The sequence below is a fragment of the Narcine bancroftii genome, chromosome 11, assembly GCF_036971445.1.
Source record: "Narcine bancroftii isolate sNarBan1 chromosome 11, sNarBan1.hap1, whole genome shotgun sequence".
Taxonomy (NCBI): Eukaryota; Metazoa; Chordata; class Chondrichthyes; order Torpediniformes; family Narcinidae; genus Narcine; species Narcine bancroftii.
Genome location: NC_091479.1, coordinates 13684193 through 13696634, shown reverse-complemented (window position 1 = coordinate 13696634; position 12442 = coordinate 13684193). Strand labels below are relative to the sequence as shown.

General features: G+C 58.6%; 1 protein-coding gene across 1 annotated transcript in view; it reads right to left on the bottom strand.

Annotated features, from left to right (window-relative positions):
- Positions 1–2362: 2362 nt before the first annotated feature.
- pkma (pyruvate kinase M1/2a) overlaps positions 2363–12442 on the bottom strand; it is a 34582-nt gene continuing 24502 nt past the window's right edge. The window contains exon 8 of the mRNA XM_069902242.1: positions 2363–2907. Within this exon, the coding sequence (XP_069758343.1) occupies positions 2801–2907 (107 nt within the window). The 3' untranslated portion in view covers positions 2363–2800. The remainder of the gene's footprint in view (positions 2908–12442) is intronic.

Genomic DNA, 12442 nt, shown 5'->3' with positions numbered 1-12442 from the left:
CACCTCTGTCTCGGTGGCCAATGGAGAGCTCGCCATATAACACGATCTTGGGACGGCAAAGGTCCTCCATTCTGGAGACGTGACCTACCCAGCGCAGTTGGATCTTCAGCAGCGTGGATTCGATGCTGTCGGCCTCTGCCATCTCGAGTACTTTGATGTTTGACATGAAGTCGCTCTAATGAATGTTGAGGATGGAGCGGAGACAATGCTGGTGGAAGGGTTCTAGGAGCCGTAGGTGATGCCGGTAAAGGACCCATGATTCGGAGCCGAACAGGAGTGTGGGTATGACAACGGCTCTGTATACGCTAATCTTTGTGAGGTTTTTCAGTTGGTTGTTTTTCCAGTCTCTTTTGTGTAGTTTTCCAAAGGCGCTATTTGCCTATCTCGTTGTCGATCCTTGCATCCGATGAAATGGTGCAGCCGAGATAGGTAAACTGGTTGACCGTTTTGAGTTTTGTGTGCCCGATGGAGATGTGGGGGGGGGGGGGGGCGGCTGGTAGTCATGGTGGGGAGCTGGCTGATGGAGGACCTCAGTTTTCTTCAGGCTGACTTCCAGACCAAACATTTTGGCAGTTTCCGCAATACAGGACGTCAAGCGCTGAAGAGCTGGCTCTGAATGGGCAACTAAAGCGGCATCGTCTGCAAAGAGTAGTTCACGGAGAAGTTGCTCTTGTGTCTTGGTGTGAGCTTGCAGGCGTCTCAGATTGAAGAGACTGCCATCCGTGCGGTACCGGATGTAAACAGCGTCTTCATTGTTGAGGTCTTTCATGGCTTGGTTCAGCATCATGCTGAAGAAGATTGAAAAGAGGGTTGGTGCGAGAACGCAGCCTTGCTTCACGCCATTGTTAATGGAGAAGGGTTCAGACGGCTCATTGCTGTATCTGACCCGACCTTGTCGGTTTACGTGCAGTTGGATGACCATGTTGAGGAACTTTGGGGGGCATCTGAGACGCTCTAGTATTTGCCAAAGCCCTTTCCTGCTCACGGCGTCGAAGGCTTTGGTGAGGTCAGCAAAGGTGATGTAGAGTCCTTTGTTTTGTTTTGTTTCTGCACTTTTCTTGGAGCTGTCTGAGGGCAAAGACCATGTCAGTAGTTCCTCTGCGCGAAAGCCGCACTGTGATTCCGGGAGAACATTTTCAGCGACAATAGGTATTATTCTATTTAGTAGAATCCTAGCGAAGATTTTGCTTGCAATGGAGAGCAGCGTGATTCCCCTGTAGTTTGAGCAGTCTGATTTCTCGCCTTTGTTTTTGTACAGGGTGATGATGTTGGCATCACAAAGGTCCTGAGGCAGCTTTCCTTGGTCCCAGCAGAGCTTGAAAAACCCATGCAGAGTTTTGCCGCCAGCCTTCCAGACCTCTGGGGGGGGGGGGATTCCATCCATACCTGCTGCTTTGCCACTTTTCAGTTGTTCAATTGCCTTATATGTCTCTTCCTGGGTGAGGACCTCATCCAGCTTTAGCCTTAAGGGCTGTTGAGGGAGCTGGAGCAGGGCGGATTCTCGGACTGAGCAGTTGGCACTGCAGGGCTTGTTTCTCTACAGTACTTGGCTAATACAAGTCTAAAGCTATAAATAAAATTTTCAAAAAATGGAGACAGGGTCAGTTGAACCTTGGCTGTGTGGATAAATAACTGGCTTGTGGGGGAGGCAGGGCAAGCATAGTATTCTGCCTAGAGGTCAATGCCTCAGGGACCCCCTGCTCTGAGATTTTTTTTATAAATAACCTGGTTGAAGAGGCAGAAGGACAGGACGGCAAATTTGTATATGACACGAAGGTTGGAGGAGTTGTGGATGGGACCTGAAGGTTGTCCGAGGTTACAAGACAGGATGCAGAGTTGGGCAGAAAAGTGGCAGGTGGCTTTTAATCCAGATAAGAGTGTGTTGATGAGTTTTGGAAGGACAAATCAGAAGCTGAGTACAGGGTTAATGGACAGTTAAGAGTGTGGATGAACAGAGGGACATTGGGGTGCAAATCCACACATACCTCAAGCTTCACCCATTCCTCCCACCTGCTGAAGCACCAGCAGGTTCAATGCCATAGGTAAGGCATAGGTGCAAGGCATTATTCAAGGTGCTATGAGAGTAGAGAACCACTAGTCCAAGCATCTCAGTCTGCAGAAACAACATCTCAGCACCATGTCCATTGAGCTCAGACTTCTAGGTTGGGAAAGGCCAATTTTCAAAAGGATCCTGTGCCCTTAGACACATCACGAAAGGATCATGGCTTTCAAAGTACTCATTTGTAATCTCCAATTGAACACCATGCAATAAATTTTTACTCCAGATGCCACAAGTATAACTGGACAAGAACCTGCCAGTTTATACTTTTCAAGATGCAAAACAGTTCTAGGAAAAAAAAGATAATGGGACACAAAGCTGGCTTTTATTGATGTCATCTACAAACATTCAACATTTAAATGGAATTCTACTCCTACAATTCACAGTAGCATGTTGTGCCAAGGATCAGCTGTAATATCAGACACCAATTCAAGGAGGTTTTAAACAGTTTTCAAATAATCCAGAACTTTAAAACAAAACTAACTGAAGCATCAATACAGAGATGCATTATTGGGCACTAATTTTAACCAAAATATAAATAAAGGTGTGGGGGTCTGATGCATTTACAGCATATTGACTGAAGCATAGTCCTTGTATGATGCAGTCAGGTGCCATGCAACAGAGCAGTGAGGAGAAAACATGTTACAAGTTGCATTCTCTAAGTGGAGGTGCTCCACAGTACACAAAGCTATGGCTGCCAAGAGGTGATACTGCAGCGAAGAGATCAAGTCCAATGCACGCTCAGGAGACCTGCAGTACACGCATGGTGTTGGTGGATCCAGATCCTGGGCGCCAGCCCGTCAGCACAATCACCAGGTCACATGGCTTGAAGAAACCACGAGCCTTGCCTGAAAGACAAGTCGAGCAGATCAACTTCCAACACGACCGAACTGGGAAAATGGCCCACGGAATGTTAGATGGAATTCAATTACAACTAGATTTTGTGAGTACATACACATCACATACAAACCTGACATTTGTTTTCCTGTGACCTACTTGGTTCGGCTGGGAGTCGGAGGAGGAGCTTGGTGAAAGTGACGAGAAGGTAAGCTATTCAAGTCGGGGGGCTTACCGGGGCTTGGGCTTACTTGGCTCAGCTGGGAGTCGGAGGAGCTTGGCAAAAGTGATGGGGTTAATTGGTCAAGGGGCCAATAAAAGGAGTGTAAGGGGAGGGAGCGGCCAGTGAGGAGTGGGGGGCAGTGAAGGAGTGGAGACTTGGGCTCGAGGGACTTCGGTAAGAAGGAGCTCCCTGTGTGGTAAGTCTTTTAGTATTATTTGTTTAGTTTTTCTTTTTAAATAACCTATATACATTGAGAAAAGAGGTAATGGAGTCAGTTGGGGTAGTCAAATGCTCCAACTGTGGGATGCGGGAAGTCAGACACCACAGCTGTTCCTGACGACTACACCTGCAAAAGGTGCATCCAATTGCAGCTCATGAGCGACCGTGTTAGGGAGCTTGAGTTGCAAATGGATGAACTGAGGATCATAAGGGAAGCAAAGGCAATGATAGAGAGGAGTTACAGGGAGACTGTCACCCCAAGAAGGCAGGAGTCAGGGAATTGGGTGACTGTAAGGAGGAAGAGTGCCAGTGCAGGGTACCCCTGTGGAAGTGCCCCTCAGCAACGTGTATTTAGTATTGGATACTGCTGGGGGAACAGCCTACCAGGGACGAGTCATGGGGGTCAGGTTTCTGGCACAGGGGCTGCCCCGGAGGCTCAGAAGGCAAGGAGCGATAAGAACAGGGTAATTGTGGTTGGGGACTCACTTGTCAGAGGGACAGATAGAAGGTTTGTGGGACGAGATTGGGGATCCAGGTTGGTCTGTGGCCTCCCTGGTGCCAGGGTCAGGGATGTCTCTGATCGAGTTCACAGAATTTTGCAAGGGGAAGGTGAGCAGCCAGAAGTCATGGTCCATGTGGGGACCAATGACTTAGTTAGAAGTGGGGATGAGGCCCTGAAACAAGAATACATAGAATTAGGCAGGAAGTTAAAAAACAGGACCTTTAAGGTAGTAATCTCTGGATTGCTGCTGGTGCCACGCGCTAGAGAGGGTAGTAATAGGAGGATGTGGAGGGTGAATGCGTGGCTAAAGAGCTGGTGCAGGGGGCAAGGGATAAGATTTTTGGATCATTGGGATCTCTTCGGACCTGTACAAAAGGGATGGACTCCACTTGAACTGGAGGGGGACCAATATCCTGGCAAGCAGATTTGCTAGAGCTGTGGGGGAGGGTTTAAACTAGTTTGGCAGGGGGGTGGGGAACAGAGTTTGCGAGCAGGTCTAGGGTGCATGGCCACCTAGTTAAGAATGATAAAGGTAACAAAGGAAGGATGGAGGTTAAGGTAAAAGGTAGAATAGGGAATATATGTGAGGGTCATTCTCTGAAATGTGTGTACTTGAATGCAAGATAGATGAGCTTAGAGCATGGATTGGCACTTGGAATCATGATGTTGTGGCAACTAGTGAGACCTGCTTACAGGTTTAGATGCGATAGAACAGGGGGTAAAAAAGGGGGAGGAGTTGCTCTGCTTGTTAAGGAGGACATTACTGCCGTGAGGCGACAGGATGGTTTGGAGGGATCGTCCAGTGAGGCTGTTTGGGTGGAATTGAGGGGTGGAGGAGGCATGAGGGTACTAATAGGAGTGTATTATAGACCACCAAATGGGCCAAGAAAATTGGAAGAACAAATTTGTTAGGAGATAGCATATAGGTGTAATAAACATAAGGTAGTGATCATGGGAGATTTTAACTTCCCTCACATTGATTGGGATACCCATACAGTCAAAGGGCTGGATGGGCTAGAGCACACATGTCAAACTCTGGCCCGCGGGCCAAATTTGGCCCGCAAGATCATATTAGATATATATTAGAGTTGGCCCGCTGGCCGCCGCGCATAGCAGTTTTTAGCACTTCCACAGCAGTACAGCGATATAGTTAACGGGAAAGTTAATTAGATATTCACAGCGGCGCCGATACAACCGACCCGCCGCCTAGCTCCCACGGACCCGCCGCCTAGCTCCCACGGACCCGCCGCCTAGCTCCCACGGACCCGCCGCCTAGCTCCCACGGACCCGCCGCCTAGCTCCCACGGACCCGCCGCCTAGCTCCCACGGACCCGCCGCCTAGCTCCCACGGACCCGCCGCCTAGCTCCCACGGACCCGCCGCCTAGCTCCCACGGACCCGCCGCCTAGCTCCCACGGACCCGCCGCCTAGCTCCCACGGACCCGCCGCCTAGCTCCCACGGACCCGCCGCCTAGCTCCCACGGACCCGCCGCCTAGCTCCCACGGACCCGCCGCCTAGCTCCCACGGACCCGCCGCCTAGCTCCCACGGACCCGCCGCCTAGCTCCCACGGACCCGCCGCCTAGCTCCCACGGACCCGCCGCCTAGCTCCCACGGACCCGCCGCCTAGCTCCCACGGACCCGCCGCCTAGCTCCCACGGACCCGCCGCCTAGCTCCCACGGACCCGCCGCCTAGCTCCCACGGACCCGCCGCCTAGCTCCCACGGACCCGCCGCCTAGCTCCCACGGACCCGCCGCCTAGCTCCCACGGACCCGCCGCCTAGCTCCCACGGACCCGCCGCCTAGCTCCCACGGACCCGCCGCCTAGCTCCCACGGACCCGCCGCCTAGCTCCCACGGACCCGCCGCCTAGCTCCCACGGACCCGCCGCCTAGCTCCCACGGACCCGCCGCCTAGCTCCCACGGACCCGCCGCCTAGCTCCCACGGACCCGCCGCCTAGCTCCCACGGACCCGCCGCCTAGCTCCCACGGACCCGCCGCCTAGCTCCCACGGACCCGCCGCCTAGCTCCCACGGACCCGCCGCCTAGCTCCCACGGACCCGCCGCCTAGCTCCCACGGACCCGCCGCCTAGCTCCCACGGACCCGCCGCCTAGCTCCCACGGACCCGCCGCCTAGCTCCCACGGACCCGCCGCCTAGCTCCCACGGACCCGCCGCCTAGCTCCCACGGACCCGCCGCCTAGCTCCCACGGACCCGCCGCCTAGCTCCCACGGACCCGCCGCCTAGCTCCCACGGACCCGCCGCCTAGCTCCCACGGACCCGCCGCCTAGCTCCCACGGACCCGCCGCCTAGCTCCCACGGACCCGCCGCCTAGCTCCCACGGACCCGCCGCCTAGCTCCCACGGACCCGCCGCCTAGCTCCCACGGACCCGCCGCCTAGCTCCCACGGACCCGCCGCCTAGCTCCCACGGACCCGCCGCCTAGCTCCCACGGACCCGCCGCCTAGCTCCCACGGACCCGCCGCCTAGCTCCCACGGACCCGCCGCCTAGCTCCCACGGACCCGCCGCCTAGCTCCCACGGACCCGCCGCCTAGCTCCCACGGACCCGCCGCCTAGCTCCCACGGACCCGCCGCCTAGCTCCCACGGACCCGCCGCCTAGCTCCCACGGACCCGCCGCCTAGCTCCCACGGACCCGCCGCCTAGCTCCCACGGACCCGCCGCCTAGCTCCCACGGACCCGCCGCCTAGCTCCCACGGACCCGCCGCCTAGCTCCCACGGACCCGCCGCCTAGCTCCCACGGACCCGCCGCCTAGCTCCCACGGACCCGCCGCCTAGCTCCCACGGACCCGCCGCCTAGCTCCCACGGACCCGCCGCCTAGCTCCCACGGACCCGCCGCCTAGCTCCCACGGACCCGCCGCCTAGCTCCCACGGACCCGCCGCCTAGCTCCCACGGACCCGCCGCCTAGCTCCCACGGACCCGCCGCCTAGCTCCCACGGACCCGCCGCCTAGCTCCCACGGACCCGCCGCCTAGCTCCCACGGACCCGCCGCCTAGCTCCCACGGACCCGCCGCCTAGCTCCCACGGACCCGCCGCCTAGCTCCCACGGACCCGCCGCCTAGCTCCCACGGACCCGCCGCCTAGCTCCCACGGACCCGCCGCCTAGCTCCCACGGACCCGCCGCCTAGCTCCCACGGACCCGCCGCCTAGCTCCCACGGACCCGCCGCCTAGCTCCCACGGACCCGCCGCCTAGCTCCCACGGACCCGCCGCCTAGCTCCCACGGACCCGCCGCCTAGCTCCCACGGACCCGCCGCCTAGCTCCCACGGACCCGCCGCCTAGCTCCCACGGACCCGCCGCCTAGCTCCCACGGACCCGCCGCCTAGCTCCCACGGACCCGCCGCCTAGCTCCCACGGACCCGCCGCCTAGCTCCCACGGACCCGCCGCCTAGCTCCCACGGACCCGCCGCCTAGCTCCCACGGACCCGCCGCCTAGCTCCCACGGACCCGCCGCCTAGCTCCCACGGACCCGCCGCCTAGCTCCCACGGACCCGCCGCCTAGCTCCCACGGACCCGCCGCCTAGCTCCCACGGACCCGCCGCCTAGCTCCCACGGACCCGCCGCCTAGCTCCCACGGACCCGCCGCCTAGCTCCCACGGACCCGCCGCCTAGCTCCCACGGACCCGCCGCCTAGCTCCCACGGACCCGCCGCCTAGCTCCCACGGACCCGCCGCCTAGCTCCCACGGACCCGCCGCCTAGCTCCCACGGACCCGCCGCCTAGCTCCCACGGACCCGCCGCCTAGCTCCCACGGACCCGCCGCCTAGCTCCCACGGACCCGCCGCCTAGCTCCCACGGACCCGCCGCCTAGCTCCCACGGACCCGCCGCCTAGCTCCCACGGACCCGCCGCCTAGCTCCCACGGACCCGCCGCCTAGCTCCCACGGACCCGCCGCCTAGCTCCCACGGACCCGCCGCCTAGCTCCCACGGACCCGCCGCCTAGCTCCCACGGACCCGCCGCCTAGCTCCCACGGACCCGCCGCCTAGCTCCCACGGACCCGCCGCCTAGCTCCCACGGACCCGCCGCCTAGCTCCCACGGACCCGCCGCCTAGCTCCCACGGACCCGCCGCCTAGCTCCCACGGACCCGCCGCCTAGCTCCCACGGACCCGCCGCCTAGCTCCCACGGACCCGCCGCCTAGCTCCCACGGACCCGCCGCCTAGCTCCCACGGACCCGCCGCCTAGCTCCCACGGACCCGCCGCCTAGCTCCCACGGACCCGCCGCCTAGCTCCCACGGACCCGCCGCCTAGCTCCCACGGACCCGCCGCCTAGCTCCCACGGACCCGCCGCCTAGCTCCCACGGACCCGCCGCCTAGCTCCCACGGACCCGCCGCCTAGCTCCCACGGACCCGCCGCCTAGCTCCCACGGACCCGCCGCCTAGCTCCCACGGACCCGCCGCCTAGCTCCCACGGACCCGCCGCCTAGCTCCCACGGACCCGCCGCCTAGCTCCCACGGACCCGCCGCCTAGCTCCCACGGACCCGCCGCCTAGCTCCCACGGACCCGCCGCCTAGCTCCCACGGACCCGCCGCCTAGCTCCCACGGACCCGCCGCCTAGCTCCCACGGACCCGCCGCCTAGCTCCCACGGACCCGCCGCCTAGCTCCCACGGACCCGCCGCCTAGCTCCCACGGACCCGCCGCCTAGCTCCCACGGACCCGCCGCCTAGCTCCCACGGACCCGCCGCCTAGCTCCCACGGACCCGCCGCCTAGCTCCCACGGACCCGCCGCCTAGCTCCCACGGACCCGCCGCCTAGCTCCCACGGACCCGCCGCCTAGCTCCCACGGACCCGCCGCCTAGCTCCCACGGACCCGCCGCCTAGCTCCCACGGACCCGCCGCCTAGCTCCCACGGACCCGCCGCCTAGCTCCCACGGACCCGCCGCCTAGCTCCCACGGACCCGCCGCCTAGCTCCCACGGACCCGCCGCCTAGCTCCCACGGACCCGCCGCCTAGCTCCCACGGACCCGCCGCCTAGCTCCCACGGACCCGCCGCCTAGCTCCCACGGACCCGCCGCCTAGCTCCCACGGACCCGCCGCCTAGCTCCCACGGACCCGCCGCCTAGCTCCCACGGACCCGCCGCCTAGCTCCCACGGACCCGCCGCCTAGCTCCCACGGACCCGCCGCCTAGCTCCCACGGACCCGCCGCCTAGCTCCCACGGACCCGCCGCCTAGCTCCCACGGACCCGCCGCCTAGCTCCCACGGACCCGCCGCCTAGCTCCCACGGACCCGCCGCCTAGCTCCCACGGACCCGCCGCCTAGCTCCCACGGACCCGCCGCCTAGCTCCCACGGACCCGCCGCCTAGCTCCCACGGACCCGCCGCCTAGCTCCCACGGACCCGCCGCCTAGCTCCCACGGACCCGCCGCCTAGCTCCCACGGACCCGCCGCCTAGCTCCCACGGACCCGCCGCCTAGCTCCCACGGACCCGCCGCCTAGCTCCCACGGACCCGCCGCCTAGCTCCCACGGACCCGCCGCCTAGCTCCCACGGACCCGCCGCCTAGCTCCCACGGACCCGCCGCCTAGCTCCCACGGACCCGCCGCCTAGCTCCCACGGACCCGCCGCCTAGCTCCCACGGACCCGCCGCCTAGCTCCCACGGACCCGCCGCCTAGCTCCCACGGACCCGCCGCCTAGCTCCCACGGACCCGCCGCCTAGCTCCCACGGACCCGCCGCCTAGCTCCCACGGACCCGCCGCCTAGCTCCCACGGACCCGCCGCCTAGCTCCCACGGACCCGCCGCCTAGCTCCCACGGACCCGCCGCCTAGCTCCCACGGACCCGCCGCCTAGCTCCCACGGACCCGCCGCCTAGCTCCCACGGACCCGCCGCCTAGCTCCCACGGACCCGCCGCCTAGCTCCCACGGACCCGCCGCCTAGCTCCCACGGACCCGCCGCCTAGCTCCCACGGACCCGCCGCCTAGCTCCCACGGACCCGCCGCCTAGCTCCCACGGACCCGCCGCCTAGCTCCCACGGACCCGCCGCCTAGCTCCCACGGACCCGCCGCCTAGCTCCCACGGACCCGCCGCCTAGCTCCCACGGACCCGCCGCCTAGCTCCCACGGACCCGCCGCCTAGCTCCCACGGACCCGCCGCCTAGCTCCCACGGACCCGCCGCCTAGCTCCCACGGACCCGCCGCCTAGCTCCCACGGACCCGCCGCCTAGCTCCAATGTCTCCTTGAGCTCATCTGTGGGTGGGTGCTGCTGGGCATCGGACTTTCCGCTGGGGTGGAGGTCGCGGACGAGTTCCACCGCTCTCACGGTATTCCCGGTGAGATGGCGAGACCAGTGGGGACTCCTTGGGTTGTTGGCGGCGGTTGCGGGGGTGGAGGAGGGAGAGGGGGCGGGTGTGGGATGCTGCTCGGGTTTGCTGGCTGGGCAGGGCTCCCTGCGGACCTCCGCTCCCTGGCATGCTTCTCGGCAACGTGCGATCCTTGGCTTAAAGGCTAGAGAGAAATATTATTTATTGAATATTTTATTTCTTATTTGTTAATGCTTCTTATGGAAAGAGTTTAACCAAAACTATTATTAAACATTTATTTTAATAAGAAAAAGATTAACATTACATATGTTGAGAGAAAACATGCAGATGTTGTTGAAAATTTTCAATAAATATTTAGTTCGGCCCTGACTTAGTCCAAGTTTTTAATTTTGGCCCTCGGTGAATTTGAGTTTGACACCCCTGGGCTAGAGTTTGTCAAAAGTGTGCAAGATAGTTTTCTTAATCAATATGTAGAGGAACAGACTCGGGACGGTGTAATACTGGATCTCCTGTTAGGGAACGAGATAGGTCAGGTGTCTGAGGTTAATGTTGGAGAACCAATTGGGTCTAGGAAAAATTAAAGGGCCTAAAGTTGAGGTTCTGGATTGGAGAAAAGCAAATTTCGAAGGATAAGAATAGCTTTGGGGAGTATTGAGTGGGACATTATTTTTTCAGGAAAGGATGTAAATGAAAAATGTAGAATATTCAAAGAAGAAATTTTGAGAGTACAGAGTAGATATGTCCCAGTGAGGATCAAAGGAAAGGCTGGAAGTCAGAGGGAGCCTTGGTTTTTAAGGAATATTAGAAATTTGGTTAGGAGAAAGAGGGAGGGTGGTGTACAAGAGGTATAAAGAGCAGGGAGCTGAGAAATTGAAAGAGGACTACAAGGAGTGTAGAAAAAATCTTAAGAAAGAAATTAGAAAGGCCAAAAAGAGGCACGAAGAGGCTTTGGCAGGCAGAGTAAAAATAAATCCAAAGGGTTTCTATAGGTACATTAAAAGTAAAAGATTAGTGAGAGATAGAATTGGACCCCTTGTAGATAGGGAGGGTAGGCTGAGTGAGAAGTCAGAGGAGATAGGGGAAATTTTAAATGATTTCTTTTCTTCGGTATTCACTAGGGAAAAAATATTGTAGCAGTTGAAGCAAAGAAAAATAGTGGGGAGGTCATGAATCATATAAGGATAACCGAGCAGGTAGTGATGGCTGTGTTAAAAAAGATAAAGGTGGACAAATCTCTGGGTCCGCACAAAGTATTCCCAAGGACACTCAGGGAGACTAGTGTACAGATAGTGGGGCCATTAACAGAGATACTTAGGATGTCACTGGTCACGGGGGTAGTGCCAGAGGATTGAAGGGTGGCTCATGTTGTTCCACTGTTTAAGAAAGGGTCCAAATGTAAACCTGGAAATTATAGACCTGTGAGTCTGACGTCTGTGGTGGGTAAGTTGATGGAAAGTGTTCTGAGGGATGGCATTTACAAATATTTGGAAGAACAGGGATTGATAGGTAGAAGTCAGCATGGTTTCGTCAGGGGTAGATCATGCTTAACAAACCTTAGTTTTTCGAGGGGGTTACAAAAAAGATTGATGAAGGGAAGGCTGTGGATGTTGTCTATTTAGACTTTAGTAAAGCTTTTGACAAAGTTCCCCACAGGAGGTTAGGAAAAAAGGTGGAGGCATTAGGTATAAATAAGGAGGTAGTGAAATGGATTCAGCAATGGTTGGGTGGGAGGTGTCAGAGAGTAGTGGTAGAAAATAGTTTGTCCAATTGGAGGCCGGTGACTAGTGGAGTTCCTCAGGGATCGATCCTGGGTCCACTATTGTTTGTTATATATATTAACAATCTGGAAGAAGGGGTGGTGAATTGGATAAGTAAGTTTGCAGATGATACAAAGATTGGTGGTGTTGTGGAGAGTGAGGAAGATTACCGTAGCTTAAAAAGAGATATAGGAAAGCTGGAGGTGTGGGCTGAGAAATGGCTGATGGAATTTAATACAGATAAGTGTGAAGTGTTGCATTTTGGAAAGGCAAAATCTAAATAGGTCATATACATTGAATGGTAGACAATTGAGGAGTGCAGAGCAACAAAGGGATTTAGGAGTTATGGTAAATAGTACCCTCAAGGCTGATACTCAGGTAGATGGTGTGGTGAAGAAGGCATTTGGAATGTTGGCCTTCATAAATTGGAGTATTGAATTCAAGAGTAGGGAGGTTATGATGAAATTGTACAAGGCATTGGTGAGGCCAAGTTTGGAGTACTGTGTACAGTTTTGGTCACCAAATTATAGGAAGGATATAAACAAAATAGAGAGAGTGCAGAGAAG